Source organism: Heloderma suspectum, chromosome 3 (genome assembly GCF_057233095.1).
Source record: "Heloderma suspectum isolate Gila_16-S chromosome 3, 16-S_ref, whole genome shotgun sequence".
Classification (NCBI taxonomy): Eukaryota; Metazoa; Chordata; class Lepidosauria; order Squamata; family Helodermatidae; genus Heloderma; species Heloderma suspectum.
The window spans coordinates 119333847-119360810 of NC_139460.1; the positions used below are offsets into that span (position 1 = coordinate 119333847).

The 26964-nt window shown below is 43.8% G+C and overlaps 1 protein-coding gene across 1 annotated transcript in view; it reads left to right on the forward strand.

Moving 5' to 3' along the window:
- Positions 1-21742, forward strand: part of LOC146350123 (P2Y purinoceptor 8-like) — a 32938-nt gene extending 11196 nt beyond the window's left edge. The window contains exon 2 of the mRNA XM_084844287.1: positions 19445-21742. Within this exon, the coding sequence (XP_084700413.1) occupies positions 19512-20576 (1065 nt within the window). The 5' untranslated portion in view covers positions 19445-19511 and the 3' untranslated portion in view covers positions 20577-21742. The remainder of the gene's footprint in view (positions 1-19444) is intronic.
- Positions 21743-26964: the final 5222 nt, after the last annotated feature.

Below are 26964 nucleotides of genomic sequence, written 5' to 3' on the forward strand. Positions count from 1 at the left end.
AGTCAATTGAGCAGGCACAGAGGTCACTTGGTCACAGTCTTCGCTACCATGATGAGATGTACTGTACTTCTATTTAAATTATACTTACTATTTCTAAATTTGCACCTATACATATGTATACAGTACATTTGCAGGTACACATATTATGGATATTGCTGTCCTCTTTCGGGGTGGTGTGTTTCCTCTTTTATGGCGATGTGCAGCTAACCATGCTAATCTCTTAGTTGGTTATTTATTTATTTCACTTATACCCTGCCTTTCCATCAAAAAAGTTGTGCTCGAGGCGGCTTTTTAAAAATGTCTTTCAGAAGCTGCTATTGGCATTTTAAGGGAAACTCCCATCGGTACCAAGGGAGGATTTCCCTGAAGTGCAAACAGCTGCTTCAAAGGGGAGATTTCTTATTTTATTTTTTTGTTAGGACCACGAGAGGGAGAGAAAACATTTAATTTCTCACAGTCCCCACTGACATTGGCGCCACCAGCCTCTGCTGCTCCCCACCCTCCTCAGTCCAGATGCTGGAGGTGGCAACAATGTGTTGGAGGAGAGAACTGTGTTCCGTGAAGTGTGTTTTGCACCCCCTGCTAGCCTGCTCCCTTCAGGTGCAGCGGAGGATGCTCTCCCATCATCAATACTGAAGTAAGATTCAACTGCCAGTCCTGTCAGTTTTTGTACATGGAATGGGAGGTGGTGCCATCTTGTTCTTTGCCTCAGGCAACACATGTCTTGGGCAGGTCCTGACATGGATGACTACACAGAGCCCAAGATCAGGGTCTCAAGTTGACCAAGAACATAACAGGAGAGTTCGGCGCCTACCCAGATAAAGGTTTCTGGTGGTAACAGTATTTTCTCCTTAGCCCTTTACTGCAGCTAGCAATATTAATAGTTTTTCCCATCCCTGCATAATGGAAGAAGAGAAATTTAGTTTTCCTTTGCAGAGAGAAGAAAAGCCCTTTTTTAAATTATAGGAGATGTGTGTTCAAGAGTCAGAGAGTGTTAAAACGATAAAATAAAGTAGAGGTTATTAATATGATTTAAACAAGAACATAGTAGCAGTCACATGAAAACAACATGGGGTGGGGGAAAGAGAACAAAAAAATAAGCAATTCACATATGAAAAGAAAAATCCAGCAATCTATAAAGTATGAAACCTGAAGGTGGGGAGAGGCAACAACAGAATGAACGAAAATGAGAAAGAGGTGTGAATATGACAGGGGAGTGTGTGCAGTGAAACATATATGACAATTAGTCCTGGAACTGGGTTATATATGGCTTGTATGGGGGCAACGTAGGTATCACCTTTTCAAACTTCAGTGACCCAATAAGCCTGGAGCAGAAATGATTGCATATAGAGCTGATTTACTTCTGAGTAGTCCTATTAAAGCCAATAAGGGAAATAGTGGCGTAAGTTGCTTGTGGGCTGTAATCTAAACAGGGATGGACATCTTTTCTATTCTTGGTGGCTATAACAATTATTTTAGTTACTTTATTCCTGTATGTACACAGTCTAGAAAAGGTTACCATTTCTCAGGAGACTTGAGCTGCAGGACTTCAGTGAAACCTGCATAAGGTCTTGCCACAAATGGCTATCTCCACAACAATCCTGTAGGTTATGCTGAGAGATCATGAGCCTGTTTGCACATCACAGCAAGCCACTTCCATGCACTGTAAACAACCTCTGATCGGCCTGATTGGAGGCTGATAGTGTGACATGAGAACCTGTTTGCATATCATAGCAAGCCACTTCCATGCACTGTAAACAACCTCTGATCGGCCTGATTGGAGGTTGTTAGCATGACATGAGAACCTGGACTTTAGGGGCTAAATAACCCAGTGGTTAACCCAACAATAAACCATGGGTTAAATGCTGGGTTGTTCTGGGTCCACACATCACACTGACAACCTTTGTTCAGAGCTTGTTTCTAGAAATTAGAAGCAGCTCACAGGCAGCGCATGTCCCCCATGAATCATGGGTTAAATAACCCATGATTTTCCGCCCTTACGTGTGCACCGAGTCAGTGATTGATCCAACAACATTGAGGCTGAGGCTGAGAGGGTGGCATACCTAAGATCCAAAAAAGAGCACTTTGGCTATTGGGCAGGATGGAAATGTAATAAATAAATAAATGTGTATACATGTATGCCTGGGGAAGTAAGGAGACAGACTACAATCTGGATGAGATGGCTTCTTCTGTTTCTGTCTTTCCTGAGATGGAGTTAGGGCTGCTTGATTTAATCTTACCTTACTTGTGCCCCTTACATTGTATTAACCTGTGCAGTTTCTTTTAGTTTAAGAATCCCTTCCCATTTAATTCCTATAGTGGTGCAGTATTGTAGTAAAAAGAATAAACTGTGAATGAGGAAGCAGTGGATTCAAATCTCAGTCCAGCTATGAACTCCGCCACACATTAAAAATGTGGTTGTTCAGGCAGGCATTTGGGGTGGGTTAGGGTATTTAGAATTTAGAAGGGTATTTTTAGTAATATGATGATTTCATGTAGAATTTTACTGTTTTAAAATTGTTTGTATTGCTGTACATTGCCCAGAGTGGCCGGGTGACCAGACAGATGGGCAATTAAGAAAATAAATAAATAAATAAATAAATAAAATAAAATAAACATCACCCAGTGAGCTTCATAGCTGAGTAGAGATTTGATCGTGTCTCTCTCTGATCCTGGGGGGTGTTACCATGACAATGGAAGGAGAAGTGAATGGAGGAGTACTATATTTTTTTTAAAGGAATCAGCTTTTCTGCACTTTGGTCCATGCAGGGCTCCATAAGTGAGTGCTCTGCACCAGTAAAAATCACTTCATAGAACATACTTCTGGGTGGGGATTGGAATTAATGTCATTTGACTGGCAGGGGCTGCTCAACTAATAAGAGAGGCTCCCCCTGCAGGCTCTCCCCCCCTTTCCCCTTTCTCCTGAAGCTCCAGATGCACCTGCATTTCAGGAACAAGCCTCACTGAGCACAATGGGAGTTACTTCTGAGTAGACACACATACGTTTGTGCTGGGAAACGGGAAACACCTTTTGTCTCGATAAAAATCACTCCTCCTCTCTCTCCCCGCTCCCTGCACCTGCATTAAGTATTTTCTTAAAGCGACAATAATTAAAAGAACAGTTTCTCCCTGCCGAACAATCTCCTTCTCTTTCTCTCTCCCTCCCCTCCCACACATTACTTACTTCGTTAAATAAATAATCAGTAGAGGAGGAACATAGTGTTCTAGCTGCCATGCTGGATCAATCAAAGCTTCAAAGCTTCAACATTAAGGCTCCTAAATGAGTTATTTTGATTCATGGGAATCTCACTTGGGGGACAAGCCTCATTGAGCACAGTAGGAGTTACTTCTGAGTAGACACACATATGCTTGTGCTGTGACATACGGGGGGGGGGAACATAGGGAAGAGAAATCAACCCCCTTTCTAACTCGATGCTATGCAGCAACCCTATAACAAAGGTGTGAAGTAGTTACTTCCTAAGGCAATAAATCAAACAATGGAGAATCGGAGCCTCGAGATCACGCTTTACAGCCTTTAGGGAATTTGTGCTTTAAACTGTGCCATTTCAACTGAGGGGGATCTCTGTAAATTCTGATGTGCGCATTCAGGGGACAAGCCTCATTGAGCACAATGAGAGTTACTTCTGAGTAGATACTAATTGGTTTGTGCTGGGAAACACAGGGACAGGAGACAGGAAACACCTCTTGACCAGGGTCACGGTGAAAGGCACACCCCTGGGCAGGGCTAGCATACCCGAGGTAAATGCAGGGGTTGGGGCACACAACAACTACACCGGGGAGAACCTGACTTAAGGAAAAGAATTGGACTTTAAGCAATCTCAGGAAATCCGTTTTGTTCCTGATAAGCTCCTGGGTGGCTGCTGGATGTCCACGACATCATGTATCCCTAACGACCTCCAAATGCAGCCAGCTATGAGTAAATCGCTCCTGGAGAAACCCCCCTAATCTTACCTTGAACAGTGAAGCCATAATAAATAACTGATAGGACAATCTGAGGCATGTAACAAACAGTGAGCACTAGCAGCAACACTATTATCACAAAGGTGAATCTACACATAGCAGTTTTACCATTAGCATACTGCACTGATAACTCTTGGTGCACATGACACCAATGGGCACCAATAGTTATCACTGCAGTATGATAACAGCATAACTGCTATGTGTGGATGCAGAGTAGACAGTCTGTTTCTTAGTTGCTCTGAGTTGTGTGGAAGAGGAATGAAGAGTGTTAGAATGATGGCTGTGTTCCCACAAGAAGTCTAAGGGTGAGAAAAGAAATGAATTGGGGTTTCTTGTGTTGACTAGGCCTAATCTCTCTCTCTCTCTCTCTCTCTCTCTCTCTCTCACTCACACACACACACACACACACACACAAATATGCATCCCCTTTTCCAAACACACACACACTGCAAGGCACAAAAATGCATTTAGGTGATGTAGGTGCAAAATCCATCCGAAGTTCTCCTTTGACTTGATTCTTCCTTCCCATCATGACAGTCAGTCACCGTTTTTGTGCCATGCACAAAGGCAAAACCGTGCAATGCATGCAAAGGCAAAAGGGCCCTGTCTCCCACTTCGAGACATTAGCAGGTGTTTTATTAGCTTATTTTTAAAAACTGTACACCAGACAGTTTGCACATGATATGATCTATAAAAAAGGAAGTTAAATACATGCTCAGCAGTCAAAGCAGTCTCTTTGTCTTGTGATGTGTGGCTCTTGAGAAATATTTCCTGTTGCAAATGTATACACATTTTAGTAAATGTCAGGCCGGGCCTTATCATTAGGCAGAGTAAGGCAACTGCCTCAGGCGACAGATGGGAGCGGGGAGCTGCAGCACCCCATGGTTGTTCCTCCGGAGCCCCCCCAGGCATTACCCTCCTTTGGAGGACAGAGTTGTGTGTGCCACATGGCCTGTCCTGTACCCCCAAAACTAGTCTACTGCCCTTAGGTGTGGTGGTGGGTGCTATCTTGTTGTGAAGGTTGAAGTAAGATTTAATTGCTATTACTGTCAGCTTCTGCACATTGAATGGAGCAGGTACCTTCCTCACCCTCTTGGTCTCTTGGGATCCTAGCCTCTGCCTGCTACCTTATCTGTACCCTTACTTCAGCTGCCCTCTCCTCCTTTTCCTTTTGGTGCTATTAGGCTGTAGTCCATCCCTTTGGCCATATTAGTAGGATGCCCACTAACAGGGGAGGCTGGTGGATCCGATTTTGGTGGGATGGAGATTCCATTCTGGATTTCTTTTTAGATGTCTGCTTTGTTGTTGTTGTTGTTGTTGTTGTTGTTGTTGTTGTTTATGTGTATTGTGAGCTGCCTTGAATATCCTACTATGGAGACTGAAGAAACAGGATAGAAATCTCTTTAAAAATATTTAGACCAGAAGTCTAAAGGAGCTATCCAAGGTGCTTGACCCATTTGGGGGGCAGGGTCCAGCAGCTTGGATCACTCCTTTAGACTTCTGGCTGGTTGTAACTAAAAGCCAGGAAGGAATCCCCACCCCACCCAAATCAGATCCACCAGCCTCCCCTGCCCACAAAGTTCCCCAGCTGTGGAGAACCTTGCTTCTACAGGTGACTTAGCTCTTTACCAGGTAACAGAGGTCCTGATTATTGCTCACTTCTATTTACTCACACTCATTTTTGACCCTTTGCTTCTAGGTCTATTAAACATGACAACCGTTGCCCCTGTGTTAGGGTCAAACAACATGATATGTTAAATATGCAACATACAGCTGACCTTTTCCTTGCTTTTTATTCATCTAACCACATGGGCCCCCAATCCAGATCTGGACCGCCATGAATGATCAGAGGAGATTTAACCGCCCCTGGCCACTTTTTTCTAAGCCCCCCTCCCCATGCAGGAGCTGAAAAGGGAGGAAGCTTCCATGGGGGGAGGGGGGAGTTTCAGAAAAATAAGCAGTTGGGGAGAGGTTTAAACTTCCCCTACCCACACAGTGGTCCTACTCCAGATTGGCCTCCAACATGCTTACTTGTGAGTAAAAGAAAGCAAAGAGAGGGTTAGCTGCATATCTACGTATTTAATGTATCGTGGCACTTGACCCTTAGTCGCTAGATGTGCAAATAGGGATGAGGTGAGGGTGGAGACTGGTGTAGTGGCTGCTGTTGTCAAAATGGCACAGAAAACTCTCTTAAGTAATCTGCTTCACAGGTGCATGTATGGAGATCCTTGCATGTAGTGATATGTATCCTTCTATGTGCATGAGGCACCCTTGAGAAGGACGAAAATGAAATATTATTTCAGCAGGAATTCGCCTCCCTGTTCCTCATCCCCATCACTTCTCTGTCTTGCCTGCCTGCAACTCCATTCAATCATCAATGGAATGCAGAAAAAAGAAAGTTCAATAGCCCACTAGTTCTGGTCTTTGGAAGCCACCTTAAGCCAGGGAAGGGAATGTGATGGTGGTGGAGATACAGCTTGCTTTTCAGGTGAGAATGACATGTAGTTGCTCCTTTTCTTGCAGCAGCAAGACTTCTAGACTTCCAGAGTCCCATCAATAAATAAATCATACATACATTTGTAATTGAGAGCAGTGCATTGATTATAAGTTAGGTATATTACGGAGTAAACATCTGTAGAAAGGATCATGTGTTAGGGAGTGATTCCACAGAGGAAACCACATCTATTTCACAGCTTTTTTGTTATCGTTACTAGCTGCTGCTTCAAGAATTATGCTTCATTTATCAGCTTCGGTCATCTTGAGGGGCATCTACAGACAAGACACTAAAGCACGTAGAGTATGTCCAAGGAGGCCATGCCAGAACAATTGGTCCATGTTTGTATCTATGAGCATCTCTTTGTTGTTGTTCAGTTGTTAAGTCGTGTCCGACTCTTCGTGACCCCATGGACCATAGCACGCCAGGCCTTCCTGTCCTCCGCTCTCTCCCGGAGTGTGATCAAGTTCATATTCATGGCATCGGTGATGCTATCTAGCCATCTCATCCTCTGCCGTCCCCTTCTCCTTTTGCCTTCAGTCTTTCCCAGCATCAGGGTCTTTTCCAGGGAGTTTTCTCTTTGCATTAGGTGGCCAAAATATTTGAGCTTCAGCTTCAGTATCTGTCCTTCCAATGAGCAGTCAGGGTTGATTTCCTTTAGGATGGACTGATTGACCTCCTTGCAGTCCAGGGGACTCGTAAGAGTCTTCTCCAGCACCACAGTTCGAAAGCATCAATTCTTTGGCGCTCAGCCTTCCTTATGGTCCAGCTCTCCCAGCCATGCGTTTCTACTGGGAAAACCATAGCTTTGATGATACAAACCTTTGTCAGCAAGGTGATGTCTCTGCTTCTTACTATGCTGTCTAGGTTTGCCATAGCTTTCCTCCCAAGGAGCAAGCGTCTTTTAATCTCTACACCAGCCTAAAATCCCGCATTTAAAATGGATTTCTGCTTCCATTTTAAATGCAGGGCCACAACGGACTCGCTTTACAAGCACTTCTTCCCCCCTTCCCCCCTCCTTCTCCCCCTTATCTGAGTCTTCCATATGTTTCATTGATCTGGCTTCTCTTCTGGAGGCTTTTCCTTTTTCACAAGGGAACTCAAGCGAAACTCAAGCGCTGTAATTTTATAGCTCATTATCTCCAACCTTTAAAAAAATGGAATAAAGATCTTTTAGTGCAGGAGATGCCCTGTAGGTTGATGATGAGAGGGACACTGTTGCTTGTGGCAGCGGCAGCATGAAGCTCTGGTTCTCTGTCCCATCATAGCTGCGTCCCTCTCTGCCGAGCAGAGCCCCAGCAAAGAGGGGAGTAGTTGCTTGCAGGGGCACGAAGCTCCAGTTCCCTCTCCCATCGCAGCTGTGTCCCTCTCTGCCTAGCAGAGCCCCAGCAGAGGGGGGCACAGTTGCTCTTGGTGGCGGTGACACGTACCCCCACTTCCCTCTCCCATAGCAACTGCGGGCGGGATGGGAAGCGAGAGAGGGGGAAGAGAGGGGAGGAGGAAAAAGTCATCACACTGTCACTCACTGCCCACTCCATGCCCACCACAAACCGTGCTATCACCCCGAGGGATGGTTAGACAGCACACCCCGCTGTGGTGAACCCGCAGCAGCTGAAAAACTTGGAGGAAAATTACACCTTGGAAATCCACATTTTCCGGGCGGAAACCATGGAAGACGGCGAGGTGGTGACTGCGTCATCTAACTAAAAGGACCTCTGCTCGCACCGGCCCCAGAGTAAAAGGCATGTCTAGATGTGCCCCAATGTTACAAGGGACAGTCCTCGGTTAGAAGGTGCCCTCAATTTGGAGAGCTGTAAAAGATAAAGAACTATATGAAGGGAGAGCAGAGGCCTTGAATTTACCATCAACAGTAAGCTGTATGATGTCAGACTGCGCAAGCCGGCACACAGCACACCTGGTCACAGTCTTCCCTGCTATGTGAAATGTATTGGATCTCTATTTAAATTATAGTAATTGGGCTGGATCCGGATTTAGTCATACTTAGAGTAGGCTCATTGAGATCTATGGGACTTAATTTAGTCATGACTACCTTGTCCCATTGTTTTCAGTGAGTCTCCTCTATCTAAATCTGGATCCAATCCAATATTTCTCAATTTGCATTTGTACTATAAATTAGCATACACAAAGTGCCATGCAAAGCTCTGCCCTCTTTTGTCCTCTTTGTAAATGACGTGTTTCCTCTTTTTTGGCAACGTGCAAGTGGCCACTCTAAGCAGCAAATGCCTTCTCCTGGTAAGCATCGTTTCACCTCCTGGTCACCTCCTCTTTAGTAGATCTCCTTGCAAGGAGGCGAAGCGTTGCAGTCTGTGTTTCAAATGGCAAGTCACAGGCATATCTCCCATAAGTAAATCGAGTTGTGATGGGTTAAAAGAACAGGTGCTGGTGCCTCTCCGTAAGTAATTTCTGTGCTCCTCTTTGTGTGTGTGGACTGCAAACTTGCAAAGAGCAATATTATAGTAATGTAGCTAGGACAATCAGAACAACAGTAAGAATTACCGGATCGGGTTATTTAGGTAGTGTACCATAGTTGCAATGTTTGTTTGTATGGGGTAGTGTACCATAGTTACAATGTTTGCTGGTTTTCCTTTCATGGTGACTCCACAGAACCTTCAGAGTGACTTTCAAAACTGCATTACAAAATGACAATAAAACCCACAACAAAACTGATTTTTAATTATTATTTTTTAAAGATTTTGATCCTGTTTCTTCAGTCTCCATAGTAGGACATTCAAGGCAGCTCAAAATGCACATAAATAAAAACAACAACAAAGCAGACTTCTAAAAAGGCACACCAGACAGTAATAGCAATGATAATCACAACAGAGATATAAACAGCGGTTTGGAACATATTATCAGCAGTGGTGAACCAATAAGAGACCATGGACTTTTCAGTTGCCTCCCAGGGGAAGTACCTTAGCTTTGTGGAGGAGCACATATTCTGCATGCAGAAGGTCTCAGGTTTAGTCCTTGGCATCTCCGGTTAAAAAAAAGGAGCAGGTGATGGGACAGACTCCTCTCTGCCTGAGAGCCGGGAGAGCTGCTGCCTGTCAGAGAAGGCAATATTAGGCAAAGGAGACAAATAACCTGAATTAGTACAAGGCAAGTTCCTATGCTCCTAAATAGCAGCATCTTCACCTAGTCCCTAAAAATAAGCAGGGAGGAAGCCAAATGTGCTTCCCAGGTCGAGAAATTCCAGGCTCTGGGGCCCACTACTGAAAAGGCCTTCTGTCATGTTCCCATGCCATGTACTTCACCTGGTAGCGGAACATTGATCAGGGCCTCATTGAGGCACTGGGAGGTAATATACAAAATGCATCTCCCCCTTGGTTCCAGATGCAATGGACAAAACAGCATGGAATGTGTGAGGTCCTCAACTTGGCCACGGCTGTAAACACAAAACTGTGGGACATCTAGATACCTCCCCTTACCTGAAAGCTTAGTTAAGTAAAAGCTGTGTGAATGTGAGGATAAGTCAAGGACCAATTGTCTAATTACCCTTAATTTCCTGCCCAATTACCTGCTTGACATGTTGTTTGAGCCTGGGTGGCATGGCTTGTTGGAGGGGAAAACAACCCACAAATAACCCATGGGCTATTTAAGGCACGGTGATTGTGGGAACAGGCCCAGTGTTTGAAAATTCCTGGCTCCAGGATGATTCCTTTTGATGTTAAGAAACCAGAGTGAGAAACAAGAATCATTAATGACTTCCTTATCTTCGCCTCCAACTGAAGACCCAGTTTCTCAAGACAACAAAAAATCCGCAAGACAGGCTCCATAGGCAGGCTGTATTTCCTTGGCAACTCTTGGCAGTGTGTGTGTGTCCCATCCTCCCAAACCTCAGTTGTTCAAACCAGCAGCGCTAAGCAAGATGGGCATCAGCCATTCTGTCTGTCTCTGAAATAAAGCAGATTGATCCTGGTAGCTGAAATACGTTTTTCACCGGACTCTATGGGTTTCTTTGGCGAAAGAGAGTGTGTTCCAGAGTGAAGACGCTACACCGAGAAGGCCCTCCACCTTGTCCCCATCAATCAGTCTATCCAATAAATAATGGGTTTAGAGTAAGGTCCCTTTTGATTATTTTTGTGCAGGTGGCAGCTAATATGGTGATATCAGAGGCATAAACATAACATGTCTGAAATATAGAAGGATATGCATATGGATCACATCTGCAGCTACCCCATAATCATTCAACGGAAGGTGGGAGCGGGAGGAAATGTTTGGCAGATACATATAGTCAAAGGATAGAATCTGCATTGACATAAAAAGTGTTAATGCCGCAGAAGTAATTCTGGGGGTTTTGTGGCCAGCCTCTGGCTTCTACATTTCAAAATACATAACTGGTATTCCTGAAATAAAAATGGCATGAGATAAAAGAGGCATCAAAGAAGATTCAGAAACTCTGTATACATGGAAAGCTACAACCACGTTTTAATATGCAACGTTATTATGTTATGTAGCCAAACACTCCGAACCTTTCTTTGGAATACTTGAACATCTGGGACCAAACTAAACATTATACATAGATATATGTAACATTACCCCACTGGGCATTTTTAAGAAGCAAAAGCTATTTCAGGTGTGAGGAGGAGGAGAGAAGTGACTGGGGGTGAGGTGGGGAGGAGGATTAACCCTTTCTCTGCCTGCTGTTTCTCTGCTCCAGATCAACCCCTTGTGATTCTCTCCCCTGTGGAATTCTAAATGCCTAGTTGTGTGTGTGTTTTAAAATTGTGTGTGTGCTTTAAAACTGTCAGCTGGCAAAACTTCAGTTGAAAGAAATGCAACCAGAAACCAGAACTGAGATTCCTTCAGTTGTGAATAGGAATATTTCTAGGTTCTCTGTATGTAGAACGATGTGGGGAACATGAAGTGGTGGATTCTTCTGCTTCTGTATTTCTCTCTCGGTCCCTTAATGATAATACATGGAATTTCAGTGCAATCCTGACCTACAGATCTGCTGGCTGGAGGAGGTTTGGATGGGACAGAAGTGCTCCACTGGCAGAGGGGACTCATCATCAGTAACAACAACAACAACAACAACAACAACATTTCTTGGCCACTTTTCAGGGCGAGAGACCTCCCAAGGCAGCAGAGGCTCTGCTAGGACTGCAGAAAGCTTTGCAGGTATAGATCTACTACCAGTGCTGCTGCTTCTGCTGGCAGTAGGGCCCTGAAATGGGATGTTTTGGGGGTATGGCAGGGATGTGTGGCAGAGGCCCCTTCATTCCCCCAAGAGACCCTAAGATTGTGTCCACTAACTATACCAGCCTGGAACTGGCGTAGTAAATTCTCCCCCAATGCTTTTAGGGGGGAAGGGGGTTCCATATAAAAAGGATTCAATGGCTTTGTTTTTGGACCCCCACCCCCAATGGCCAGGGTCTTTGGATCTGCCAGTTGATACATCTCTCTCTCTCTCTCTCTCTCTCTCTCTCTCTCTCTCAATCTCTCTCTCTCTCTCTCTCTCTCTCACACACACACACACACACACACACACCATTTCCTTTCTAAGCTCAAAAGTAAAAAACTTTATCATTTCTTAATTCACTTCTCTGTACACCAGTTGTCTCCAATCTGGTGCCCTTCAGGTGTGTTATACTACAGCTCCTACTATGCCCAGCCATGGCTGAGGCATACTGCGAGTTGTAGTCCAACATATCTGGAGGGTACTACGTTGGGGGAGGCTGCTGTAGGCTTTTAGATTTTATTCTTCATAATGGAGTGATAAGAACTGTCAAACAGCACTCAAGGGATGGGCACACTGTTGATTGTATACCAAGATACTGTGACGTGATAGGTGCTTCCAGAAGGAGGGCTCATAGTACCACCAATCAAAAGGCATTCTGCACCACCTTCATATTTTCCACCTTACTAGATATTTTCTACTAAGAAAAAAGACAGGAGAAGCCATGGGGAAACATGGACTGGTTACAAAGGAAAGACAGCATTATCTGGGTCCCTCATAAAAATTCCATGTTTAAGGCAGGGTGGTTGCAAGATAAAAGTCTCATCTGGAAGCACCCTATTTGTATTATATGTAATATTCCCTTCCTAATAGTTTCCAATAACATCAACTTGTGCATGACCCAAGTTGTAGCACTATGATTGCTTTCAACTGATCCACACTGTGATTATAATATAACCTTCTTCACTCAGAGTAGATCATTTCAAGTCTTTTGTTGTGGGGTTATTTCTTCTCTGCCAGTTTTATTTACTTTGCATTTTCTAACACAGATATAATCTGAAGTCCAACGTATGGGATGGAAGTCTCTGCTTTGATTTCATCTCTGAGGTTGACTTCTCTGTATCAAAAATTAACAATGTACGATTAAAATCATGGTATCTTCAAAACTAGTTATATGAAGAACTGCAAAAAGGAAGCTATAGTCACTTACCACAATACTTAAGCAATATAAAAAAACAAAACAAACCCAAACACTATTACAAGACATGGTGCTTCCTAGACTGAATGAATCATTGGATCCCGTGCAGGTGCTGGGCAACTTCAGTGCTCTTGCTCTCTCCTCTTGCGAGTTTTGATCCTTTAACCAAATTTGGACTGGACAGCCCATCAAATAGAGGACTGTCCTCTGTAAACACACGTCCAGCCTAAAACTGCCTGGATGGGAGACTGAATGGAAACCATCTGAAAACCACTAGGCATTGCTATGCATTACTCTGCATTGCTGCTAGGTTTTATTCTGGGGGCTTCTTCAAAGGGAGCTTTTATCATGCTATTGAGATTGCTCACTCAACTGAACTTTGTGGGCACTTTAGATAAGTCGTCAACCTCCAGGGCATCTCCTGCACTTGTTGTTGTTGTTGTTCAGTCGTTCAGTCGTGTCCGACTCTTCGTGACCCCATGGACCATAGCACGCCAGGCCTTCCTGTCCTCCGCTCTCTCCCGCACCGTGCTCAAATTCATATTCATTGCATCCGTGATGCTATCTAGCCATCTCATCCTCTGCCGTCCCCTTCTCCTTTTGCCTTCAGTCTTTCCCAGCATCAGGGTCTTTTCCAGGGAGTTTTTTCTTCGCATTAGGTGGCCAAAATATTGGAGCTTCAGCTTCATTATCTGTCCTTCCAATGAGCACTCAGGGTTGATTTCCTTTAGGATGGACTGATTTGACCTCCTTGCAGTCCAGGGCACTCGTAAGAGTCTTCTCCAGCACCACAGTTCGAAAGCATCAATTCTTCGGCGCTCAGCCTTCCTTATAGTCCAGCTCTCACAGCCATACATTACTACTGGGAAAACCATAGCTTTGATTAGACGGACCTTTGTCGGCAAGGTGATGTCTCTGCTTCTTACTATGCTGTCTAGGTTGGCCATAGCTTTCCTCCCAAGGAGCAAGCGTCTTTTAATTTCATGGCTACAGTCACCGTCTGCGGTGATCTTGGAGCCCAAGAAAGTAAAATCTGTCACTGCTTCCATTTCTTCCCCTTCTATATGCCAGGAAGTGATGGGGCCAGATGCCATGATCTTAGTTTTTTTAATGTTGAGTTTCAAACCAGCTTTTGCACTCTCCTCTTTCACCCTCAACAAGAGGCTCTTGAGATCCTCTTTGCTTTCTGCCATTAGGGTGGTATCGTCTGCATATCGGAGGTTGTTGATAATTCTCCCAGCAATCTTAATTCCGACCTCTGATTCATCCAACCCGGCATTTCTCATGATGTACTCTGCATATAAATTAAATAAGCAGGGTGACAATATGCAGCCTTGTCGTACTCCTTTCCCAATTTTGAACCAATCGGTTGTTCCATGTCTGGTTCTTACTGTTGCTTCTTGACCCTCGTACAGGTTTATCAGGAGACAGGTAAGGTGGTCTGGTACTCCCATCACTTTAAGAATTTGCCACAGTTTGTTGTGATCCACACAATCAAAGGCTTTAGCGTAGTCAATGAAGCAGAAATAGATGTTTTTCTGGAATTCTCTTGCTTTCTCCATGATGCAGCAAATGTTGGCGATTTGATCTCTAGTTCCTCTGCCTCTTCGAAACCCAGCTTGTACTTCCAGTAGTTCTCGGTTCGCATACTGCTGAAGCCTAGCTTGTAGGATTTTGAGCATCACCTTGCTGGCATGTGAAATGAGTGCAATTGTGCGGTAGTTTGAACACTCTTTGGCGTTGCCCTTCTTTGGAATTGGAATGTAAACTGACCTTTTCCAGTCTTGTGGCCACTGTTGAGTGTTCCAGATTTGTTGGCATATTGAATGCAGCACTTTAACAGCATCATCTTTTAGGATTTTAAATAGCTCGGCTGGAATACTGTCATCTCCGCTAGCTTTGTTGTTACTAATGCTTCCTAAGGCCCACTTGACTTCACTCTCGAGGATGTCCGGCTCAAGTTCAGTGACCGCACTATCATGGCTATCAGGGACATTCATATCTTTCCTGTATAGTTCTTCTGTGTATTCTTGCCACCTCTTCTTAATCTCATCTGCTTCTGTTAGGTCCCTGCCTTCTTTGTCCTTTATCATGCCCGTCTTTGCACAAAACGTTCCCTTGAGATCTCCAATTTTCTTGAAGAGATTTCTAGTCTTTCCCATTCTGTTGTTTTCCTCGGTTTCTTTGCATTGTTCATTTAAGAAGGCCTTCTTGTCTCTCCTTGCTATTCTCTGGAACTCTGCATTCAGTTGGGTATATCTTCCCCTTTCTCCCTTGCTTTTCGCTTCCCTTCTTTCGTGAGCTACTTGTAAAGCCTCATCAGACAGCCACTTGGCTTTCTTGCATTTCTTTTTCTTTGGCATGGATTTCGTTGCTGCCTCCTGAACAATGTTACGGACCTCCGTCCATAGTTCCTCAGGCACTCTGTCTATCAGGTCTAATCCCTGAAATCTATTCCTCACCTCCACTGTATATTCATCAGGGATATGATTTAGGTCATACCTGAACGGTTTAATGGTTTTCCCGACGTTCTTCAATTTAAGCCGAAATTTTGCAAGAAGCAGCTCATGATCTGAGCCACAGTCAGCTCCAGGTCTTGTTTTTACTGACTGTATGGAGCTTCTCCATCTTTGGCTGCAAAGGACATAATCAATCTGATTTCGATATTGACCATCTGGTGACGTCCATGTGTAGAGTCGCCTCTTGTGCTGTTGGAAAAGTGTGTTTGCTATGATCAGCATGTTCTCTTGGCAAAACTCTATTAGCTTTTGTCCTGCTTCATTTTGTACACCAAGGCCATGCCTGCCTGTTATCCCGGTGATTTCTTGTCTTCCTACTTTAGCATTCCAATCCCCTATGATGAAGAGGACATCTTTTTTTGGTGTTAGTTCTAGAAGGTGTTGTAGGTCTTCATAGAACCGATCAACCTCAGCTTCTTCGGCCTCAGTGGTTGGGGCATAGACTTGAATTACTGTGATGTTGAATGGTTTGCCTTGGATTCGTACTGAGATCATTCTATCATTTTTAAGATTGTACCCCAGTACTGCTTTTCCCACCCTTTTGTTGACTATGAGTGCTACTCCATTTCTTCTAAGGGATTCTTGCCCACAATAGTAGATATGATAGTCACCTGAATTAAATTCGCCCATGCCTGTCCATTTTAGTTCGCTGATTCCCAAGATGTCGATGTTCAGTCTTGCCATCTCATGTTTGACCACCTCCAGCTTACCTTGATTCATTGATCTGACATTCCAGATTCCTAAACAATATTGTTCTTTACAGCATCGGATTTTCTTTTCATCTCCTGCACTAAATGACTTTTATTCCACTGTTTAAAAGATTGGCGATAATGAGGTATCAAATTACCCTGCTTGTGTTCCTCTTGAGTTCCCCCCCCCCTTGAAAAAGGAAAAGCCGGAGGAAGAGGAGCCGGACCAATGAAACATATGGAAGACTCAGATAAGGGGGAGAAGGAGGAGGAAAGGGGAGGGGGAAAAGGCAGTGCACGTAAAGGGAGTGGTCGTGATCCTGCATTTAAAATGGAAGCAGAAAGCCCCGTTTGAAATGCAGGGTTTTAGGCTGTCATAGAGATTCTCTGGTTGTACTTTCATACTGTAGTTTTAAGTTTTTATATTTATTGTACTTTGTGGTTTTAATGTTTGTGAACCACCCAGAGAGCATTGGCCATTGGGTGGTATAGAAACAAACAAGCCCCTTGGACAAAGAGTGGGGTACAATGTTAATAAATTATATCTTTTATAAATTATAAATTATATACAAAGAGTTATATCTTTAAATGAACAAAAGTGCCTGAAAACATACCCATCTGCTCCCCTTCTGTAAAACAGGAATAATGGTGACCTGCTTCATGGAGGTTGTTGTATCTCATGGATACTGTGCAGGGCTGGTCTGCCATTAGGCAGAGTGAAGCAGCCACCTCTGGCAGCTGACTTTAGGTGTCATGAAAAGCCACCAATTTGTTAGTTATTTAATTTATTAAAGTTGCATTTTACTGCCAATTTTTTACTGAGGGTTTTCTGCCTCGTGTATTGAAATAACTTGGCTGGCTTTGGGTACTGTGCACCTTGACTTGGGTGGGTGGGAGCGCCATTTGCTGCTCTTTCTCAGGCAGCAAAATGTCTTGACCTGACCTTGATACTGTGACACACTTGATCAAGCAACCCCTTGTGTGCCTAGAAGGAGATTCCTCCAGGTAACCTCTGAGTTAGACCACTGCAATTTGTTGCACGTGGGGCAGTCTTTGTAGATTGACCGAATACTGCAGTTACTTCAACATACAGCCACTAGATTGTGGACAGTCACTGGGAATACATCTTGCCCATAGGTGAAGAGCTCTACTAGCTCCCAGTCCATGCTAGTACTTACCTTTAAAGCTCTATAAGACTTGGGACATGAGTATCTGAGGGATCATCTTCTCCTACATAAACCTGCCCATATACTAAGACCTTCTTCAGAGGTCCTCCTCTGTTTTCCTCCATCATTTGAGGTGAGTCAGGTCAGGTGGCACTGGAAGAAAGGGACTTCTCAGTTGTGGCAACCTACTTGTGGAGTTTTCTCCACAGGGAGACTTGCCTATCACCAACGCTTTTAGATGCCAGGTGAAGATTCTTTTTTTTCATTTTCTTCATTCTGTAATCTCTGATGGTTTAACTCCTGCTGAAGTTTTAGTGCTTCTTTTAAAGTGTTGTTTAATGGTGATAATTGTTTTCTGATCTGCTGTAAGCTGCCCTGTAAACTTTTAACTGAAACATGACAATGTTTTAAGTAGAACACACACACCTAAAACAGCTTTCCCATTCATTTCAGTGGAGTGGCCAGCTTGTAGCACACATCCCTTTCAGAACTGTGACAAACGGGAGTCTGTACCTCGAACCCTGAGAGGCAGGACAGCCTGCCAGATACCCTTTGTCTATATTACAGAGGTAGACTGCCATCACTCACATTTTGAAATAACTCTTTGTCCTGGATACACAACAATCCAGGCTCATATACTTATGGAGCAGGATAGACCCCTTTTTAACTCCTTAAAAAAATCAAGTCAGCATGCTTGCCAAGCAGTCTGGCACATGGATAAGGCCAGTCCTCAGATTAGGCAAAAAGAACTAAATAAACTCCGTTTCTAATATTTATTAAAGAACCAAGCAGACAGAAGTTCAAAAATGGTCAGTTGCTTTTAAAAGAAAATGAAATGTAGAATTAGAAAACTTACACTTAGCAGGAGCATAGGTGTCTAGTCCTCTATTTGAAGGGCTGCCAGAGGACTGTCCTCTATTTTGAAGCTGTCCTCTATTTGAAGGGCTGTCCAGTCCAAGTCCAGTTTAAAGAGGAAGAACCATCAGAATGGAGAGCTGGGCCTTAAAGTTGCCCATCAATAGTTAGCACCTGAACAGCAGACTGAGCAAGGCACACAGGACCTGGTTATAGTATCCCACGTTATGATGAAATGTATTTCTGTTTAAATTATAATAATTATTTCTAAATTTGCACCTATATATATAAATGAGCATAGGCATTTTTTTTTTTTAAAATCGCTGTTCTCTTTTTTTCTCCTCACTGGTGATGTATGTCCTCTTTTTTGGCAATTCATGCATGACCACCGTAAAAACTTAACAAAGTAGCTTACAGGCAGGGGGTCGGGGAGGGACAAGGTCTAGTTGGGACTCTATGACTTGACTGAATCTTGTGTCGACTCTTTGCCAGCCACTCGAAGACAAAGGAATATTTAATCAACAATGGTATTTCTAAGGGGGCTGGGCAACACCCAAAGAAGCAAATTGAAACTGACCAATCAGCAGCCTGGGATGACTTGATCATGCATCCTACATGCACCTATTTAACATAAGGCTGAGTCATAGAGGGCTGGGGATGAAGAGTCAGCCTGGGATGTGTAGTAATGGAATTTTTCTGGCCTGGCCTGGTCTGGGCATGTTCTCTGTTCAGAGACATTTCTAGAAGGGAGGGGGGAAGCACACATAGAGCTGTTTCTATTTATTAGTAACAGTAAAATAATTGTAATAAAAAAATATTTTACACCATCCAGTATAATCTCAGATGTGTTGAATTGATATTTTATTACATTTGGGCACTACCTGTGTTCATACTGGAAAAGAACTAGTTTTGTATTTTCATCTTTATGACAGCACTAATAATAATTAATATATTTATCTGTTCTTCATCCAACAAACTGAATGCATGTGTGAGGGTATGTATATGCAAATCATCACCATCATCATTATTCTTATTCAAAATCAAATCTGTTGATTTGTTCAAATCTGCTCTAGACTGAGAATAGAAGATATACAAAATATATCATTGTTATATTATCATTATTATGTTATCAGTAATAATACTTAATATAATAATTATATTATTATATTAATTAACTATATGTATTATTAATATAATTAATAATAATAAATATCATCATCACAATGTGGGGTCATCCAGCTGCAATGAAATAATTTAACGATACATGAAGCTTAAAAGTCAACATAGTTACTGCCACCTATTGTTTTCACTCATCTCTTTTCTATATCTGCTCATTTTCTAGGTTGCAGCCTTAAGCTTCATAATACAATCCTGCAGACTGTCAAGAACCAAGAAGTCAATGAAACAAAATGTTTACAAACCAGACCAGGTTGGATAATGCAACTTTGGACATGCTCAGGAACTCAGCCATTAGGATCACCTTGCCAATTGTGTACTCTTTTATAGCTCTCATCAGCATTCCTGGAAATATTTTCTCCCTCTGGGTTCTCTTCTTTCACATCAAGCCCAAAACGAGATCAGTCATCTTCATGATTAACCTTAGCATTACAGATCTTGCACTGGCTTGCTGTTTTCCCTTCCAGATTATATATCACTTCCATGGGAACCACTGGTCTTACAGCAAGCGCCTGTGTAGCTTCGTCACTGTGATGTTTTATGCAAACATGTATTGCTCCATACTTACCATGACCTGCATCAGTGTCGAGCGTTACTTGGGAGTGGTCCACCCAATGACATCCAAAAAACGAAGCAGAAAGATGGTCGCTGTTCTAAGCTGCCTTGGAATGTGGTTCCTTGTACTGTTGGCTGTGGTGCCACTAGCAAAGACAGACCTGACTTACAAAGTGAAAGAACTGAATATTACAACTTGCTTTGATATCCTGAAATGGAACATGCTTCCCAATCTTACTGCATGGGCACTTTTCCTCCTGATGCCGTTTGTCTTCTTCTTCTTGATTCCATTCACGGGGACAGTAGTCTGCTACATCGGCATCATCCGGAAGCTCATCCAGGCTTCCAACAAATACGGCAATGGACAGAAGACCCGGGCAGTCTACTTAGCTGTCATTGTTCTCTTGGTTTTCATCATTTGCTTTGCTCCCAACAACTTCATCCTGCTGGTGCACATCATCAGCCGTCTCAATGGGAAAGAGGGTTACTACCACATTTACAAACTCACTTTGTGTCTCAGTTGCCTCAATAACTGCATAGATCCTTTCATTTACTACTTTGCATCGAAAGAGTTTTATCAGAAGTTCATGATGGTGATTGGTCGGAGGGTGAGTGACAGTACAGAGACCAGAAGAGAAAGTATATTCTCTGCAAGGACGGCAGTAAGATCAATGTCAAGTGGACAAATGGAAGGGATAGAGGCAATGAAACCATGTTTGCAAAGACAAGAAAGTGTTTTTTAACACCAGGGTTCAAGCGAGAAGAGGGTGCCCTCTTTGCTCCAGGGCAACATTCCCCAACTTGGTGCCCTCCAGATGTTTTGGACTTCAACTCCATAACCAGCATGGCCAATGATCAGGAATGCTGGCAGTTGTAGTCTAAAAAATCTGGAGAGCACCAGGTTGTGGAAAGCTGCAGACACTGTGGCTATATTACCTAGGATATACATTATACTGGGAGAAGCAGTGGGGAAGGGAATCCCCATTTGGATTTTCCCTCCTGAGGTCATAGTGGTGTCTCTGGTCTCAGAGGGGCAACTCTTCAATGTCCTATGGTCCCTGGGATACTCTTCCTAGGTAGATAGGAATTGCTGCCTAAATTTTATGAACCATTAATGAATTAAAAAAAATCCTATGGTTGCTTACCTGAGAGTAAGCCCCATTGAACCCAATGGGGCCTACATCTAAGTAGACATGCATAGGATTGCAACGTTATATAACTTTCGTAAACAAAATAAGAGTGAGATTATTCCCAAAGCTGACTTTCTGGGGAAACCCATCGTGCCAGCAAATGCTATTGCCATTAAGCTAACACCACATAATTTATGCTAATGGCAGTGTCAAATAGCATACTGCCCTGTTAATGTACAATGTTGGGATTTTATTTTTGTTTTGACTTTTTGTTTTCGTTATGATATGATGTGTCCATGTGTTTTTAATTAAAACAAATAGTCCATTGTAATGAAAAAACTTAGCTATTGACATTAATTTGTTAAGTCCTGGACTGCAAGGAGGTCAAATCAGTCAATCCTAAAGGAAATCAACCCTGACTGCTCATTGGAAGGACAGACACTGAAGCTGAAGCTCAAATATTTAGGCCACCTAATGCGAAGAGAAAACTCTCTGGAAAAGACCCTGATGCTGGGAAAGACTGAAGGCAAAAGGAGAAGGGGTTGGCAGAGGATGAGATGGCTAGATAGCATCACTGATGCAATGAATATAGACTTGAGCACACTCCGGGAGAGAGCGCAGGACAGGAAGGCCTGGTGTTCTATGGTCCATGGGGTCACGAAGAGTCGGACACGACTGAACAACTGAACAACAACAACAATAAAGTAGATGCTTGTTAATGAATCATATACCAACAAGAACAGAAGCTGTTGCTGTTTTTAAATAAAGTATCTCAAAAAGTATCCATGGAATGCTGGTGTTTTCATATTCTTACATACCAGAACAAGGAGCTCGTGGGTCTTTAGAGAATTACAATGAAGAAAAGATAGAATGTATATTAGAAGGGAAATAAGAAGGGTTTCTCCACACTGGGCTTTTATTGTGTGATCAAGATAGGTTACTCATGAAAGTTTCCAGGTCCTTTACACGACATTGTCAACCTCCAGGGCCCCTCCCGTGGTTTATGACCTTTATGCAGCCTTTGTAAAGCGTGGGGAAAGTCTGGGTTTTCTCTAGGAAGTACTTTACTTGCTGGGTATACTTCCATAATGGTGCTATAACAGCAGCACCATCTAGTGGCTGTAAAATGGAGCATATGGATTTTGCCGAGGAATAAAAACAGCACATCAGCCAATGTAATGGAGCCGATCTTAATCCTGCAAAGAATCTGGAAACAGAAGCCTCAGTAAGGATGAGGGATTTTAGCCTCATGCAGTGAAGGTATAAATGAAGCTTTTATTCTACAAGCATGGAAGTATATTCTTGGCTCCTGCTACAAGTTCCCTCTGCCCAACCCCCCAGCCAAAGCCTAATTCAAGTGTGTGAAGATGAAAAAATTGCCACAGCCCAATATTCCCTGCTTTGTGTGTCATTTGCCTTGCACTGTGCTGCTGTGCTGGCTGCTATTGCAAAATGTCCTCTTATATTTTAATTATTAGATTAAGCATGTCCCATCTTCACTTTTTTCCTTTAAAAAACAGCAACAACAACAAAAACAATTGGTGCATCTTGAACCATGTATGTACCAAATTACAATGTTCTAGCCAACGTTGGACTGCTGTAACCATTTGGAGATATACTTCATATTTGCATTTCAAGGAAGAGATGGGAAAATGTCCCCTCTCAGATCTTGATAATGAAGGTGTCTTACAGCGCAATCCTATGAATGTTTTCTCAAATACAAGTCCCCTTACTTCCAAGTAAGCATCTACAGGATTGTATGAAATCCCAGTTTTCTGGTTGGTTTGGAAATACCTTAACTTTGTGTGGGGTACCCTTCACATCTCTCCCTTTGAAGAGGAGAGGGGCAGATGTCTGAATTTCTGGTTGTTGGGGATGAGTTGTATATCAAGGTTTGCCTTCCTGACTGGTATGGAACTATCTTTAGGGGTTGTAACAGTTTTTACGTCTACATTCTTACTGCATTCAAACTCCTGGGCATAGCCATGTCAAGCTTCCCGGGCCTTACTAACTATGGTTAATACAAACCAAGTTCAACACAGCAAGTTTATCATATCCCCCTCCTCCATTCACATTATGTTGTCTTCCTTTTCAATAATGTACTATTTGTGTGCCAAATTTCAGGTTTCTAGATTGTGGGGAAGTACTAGAGCAATATCAATATCACTCCTTCTACTTTCAATGTTCAGGTATGAGTGCTGTCGCTTATGTAGCCAAACAGCATCACACGCTCGTGGAAGGTATCAGCAGGCAGGAGGTTTGCAGAAGCACAAACAACATTAAGGCAAGAGGAACCCTCTCTAAGTGAGGGCAAACCCTCAAAACTGCTCAATGCTCATTGACTCTGTGTGTGTGTGTGTGTGTGTGTGTGTGTGTGTGTGTTGTGTGTAATAGAATGGAGTATCCTGGACAAAGGCATAGCTGAGTTACTGAAACAGTGAACAAGAGCTCTCTACACTGCAACAATCTGTTGCAGGCCCCACATGTTTTCATTGAGTCTTTGCCTCAGGCCACAAAATATCTTGGGCCAGGTCTGGAGATGGCCACCAAATAGTGAGAATGTATATGGGTACTTGCATTTAGATGAGCAATAGCTGACTGTGTGGTTGCCACACACACTTGTTTTCTCAGCCCTGCTTCACCTCAGTTTTCTTTCCCTTGGATCCTACTTCCTCTCTCCATCCCTTGGCACCTTTGCCACTGTCCTCTGTTTCATCAGTACTCTTACCTGAGGGCTCTGCCTCCTTCCTCTCATCCGTCCAGTCCTATTTTGCTGTAGCCTGCCCTAGTGGCAGTATTCTTGAAGGGGAATGTGGTGCCTTTGTGACATAAGCAGCCATTGTACCAGTCAATCCCCATTACTGTTCAGACCTCTTTGCCTCTATTGGTTGCTAGACATGGAAAGAACATGGATAAGTTCAGAGCTGGGAACTGGTGCAGTGGCGTCTGGGATCACAGTTGTTTATAAACTGTTCCCCATCTACCACCACCCCTCCTCTAGCTCTTATGTACCTAGTAGCTTATCCATTGAGCCCTCCTGTTTTGTGGTGCTGCTATTTAATGCCAGGTCAGTCCATAATAAGACGTCACTCATCCACAACCTAATTGTGGATGAGAAAGCTGATTTGTTGTGTATTACTGAGACTCCGGTGGATGAGCTGGGTGGGGTTGACCTGTCCCAGCTCTGTCCACTTGGGTACTCGGTGCAGCACCAATGTAGGCTGGAGGGCTGGGAGTCACTGTGGTTTACAGAACTTCCATCTCCCTCACCAGGAAACTACTCCTCATGAAGCAGGCCTTGAGGGGTTGCACCTGATGTTGAGCCATAGAGACAGATGGGGGATGCTGCTGGTGTACTGCCCAACCTGCTGTCCAGCATCCTCCCAGACCAAGCTGGTGGAAGTGGTCTCAAGTGTGGTGTTGGGGGAACCCAGGACAGTGGCTCTGGGTGACTTTAACTTCCATGCTGAGGCTGTTTCTGGGGCTCTGGCTCAGGACTTCATGGCCTCCATGACAACCATGGGACTGTCTAAGTTTGTCATCGGCCCAACACACTAAGCTGGGCATAACCTTGATTTGTTTTTTGCTCCAAGCTGTGAGATGAGTAATCTGAAAATTGGGGGGGGGGGGCGTCCAAGTAACCACATTGTCATGGTCAGACCATTTCCTGGTGAGATTTGAATGTACAGCGTTACTTCCCTCCTGCAGGGGTGGGGTACCCATTCAGATGGTCCGCCTCAGGAGACTGATGAAATCCAATGTATTTCTGAAAGCTCTTGGAGTTTTTCCAGTGGAGAAAGCTGGTGATCCAGGTGAGGCCCTAGTCTCACTGTGGAACAGTAAGATAGAACCATAGAATAGTAGGGTTGGAAGGGGCCTATAAGACCATCGCGTCCAGTCCCCTGTTCAATGCACGAATCCAAGTCAAAGCATCCCTGACAGATGGCTGTCCAGCCTCGTCTTGAACGCCTCCAGTGTGGGAGAGCCCACTACCTCCCTAGGTAATTGGTTCTATTGTCGCATTGCTCTAAAAGTCAGGAGGTTCTTCCTGATGTTCAGCCGGAATCTGGGTTCCTGAACCTTCAGCCCATTATTTTGTATCCTGCACTCTGGGGTGATCGAGAAGAGATCCTGGCCTTCCTCTCTGTGACAACCTTTCAAGTACTTGAAGAGTGCTATCATATCTCCCCTCAGTCTTCTCTTTTCAAGGCTAAACATGCCCAGTTCTTTCAGTCTCTCCTCATAGGGCTTTGTTTCCAGTCCCCTGATCATCTTTGTTGCCCTCCTCTGAACCCTCTCCAGTTTGTCTGCATCCTTCTTAAAGTGCGGTGCCCAGAACTGGACACAGTACTCAAGATGAGGCCTAACCAGTGCTGAGTAGAGAGGAACTAGTACTTCACATGATTCGGAAGCTATACTTCTATTAATGCAGCCCAAAATAGCATTTGCCTTTTTTTGCAGCCATATCACATTGTTGACTCATATGCAGCTTGTGATCTATAACAATTCCAAGATCCTTCTCGCTTGTAGTGATGTTGAGCCAAGTATCCCCCATCTTGTAACTGTGCATTTGGTTTCTTTTTCTTAGGTGCAGAACTTGGCATTTATCCCTATTAAATTTCATTCTGTTGTTTTCAGCCCAGCGCTCCAGTCTATCAAGATCACTTTGAATTTTATTGTTGTCTTCCAAGGTATTAGCTATTCCACCCAATTCTGTGTCATCTGCAAATTTAGTCAGCATTCCCTGCACCTCCTCCTCCAAGTCATTAATAAAAATGTTGAAGAGCACTGGGCCCAGGACTGAGCTCTGCGGTACCCCGCTCGTTACCTCTTCCCAGTTTGAGAAGATCCCATTGATAAGCACTCCTTGAGTCCGATTCTGTAGCCAACTGTGGATCCACCTGATCATTGTTTGATCAAGCCCACTTTGAGCTAGTTTGCTAATCATGGGGCACTTTGTCAAAAGCTTTGCTGAAGTCGAGGTATATGATGTCCACAGCATTCCCACAGTCCACAAGGGAAGTTTCCTGATCAAAAAATGAGATCAGATTTGTCTGGCAGGATTTGTTCTTGACAAATCCATGTTGGCTTTGAGTAATCACTGCATTGTTTTCAAGGTCCTTATAGATGGATTGCTTTATAATCTGCTACAGAATTTTCCCAGGGATTGATGTCAGACTTACTGGTCTGTAATTCCCAGGTTCTTCCGTTTTGCCCTTTTTGAAGATAGGGACAACATTAGCCCTCTTCCAATCATCTGGCACTTCACCTGTCCTCCATGATTTCTTAAAAAGAATAGATAGTGGTTCTGAGAGTTCTTCTGCCAGTTCCTTCATTACCCTAGGATCCAGTTCATCTGGCCCTGGAGATTTGAACTCATTCAAAGTAATTAGGTGTTCCTTGACTATATGCCTATCGATCTCAAGCTGCAATCCTGCCCCTTCAGCCTGTACATCGCCTTTGCCAGATGCGGAGGGCCATCATCTTGATTGCACCTGAATGCCCTCTCCGGCACTGTGGAGACCGATTGCTCCCAGGTATACTAGGGAGCTATGGTCAATGAGATGGACTGGATGTTGGCTAGAGTGCAAATGGCATGAGACTCGAAGTGAAGAGGACTGAGCATGCTCTAGAGCATATCATTGTGCCTATTGTATGGTGGTGCAGGCAGCAAAGAAGGCATACTTTGCTGCCTCCATTGTGTCCTCAAGTAGCCATGCAGCAGAGTTATTTTCGGTCATCTGGGGGCTGTTAACACTCTCCCCAACAAATAGGGCCTTGGTCCCCACAAAGACCCACTGTGACCTTTTTGCATTGCACTTTGAAGACAAAATCACTTGTCTCTATAGCAAACTTGATGCTGTTGTTAGTGCAGTTCCAGTTGCGGTCTCTCATGCCACTAGGGATGGCATGGGCGCCGAATTATGTCCGGAAATCCAGCGGAACTGCCCCTGTCTGTACCCCCAAGCCCCGCTCTCTGAACCTCTGCCCCTGCTTGTCC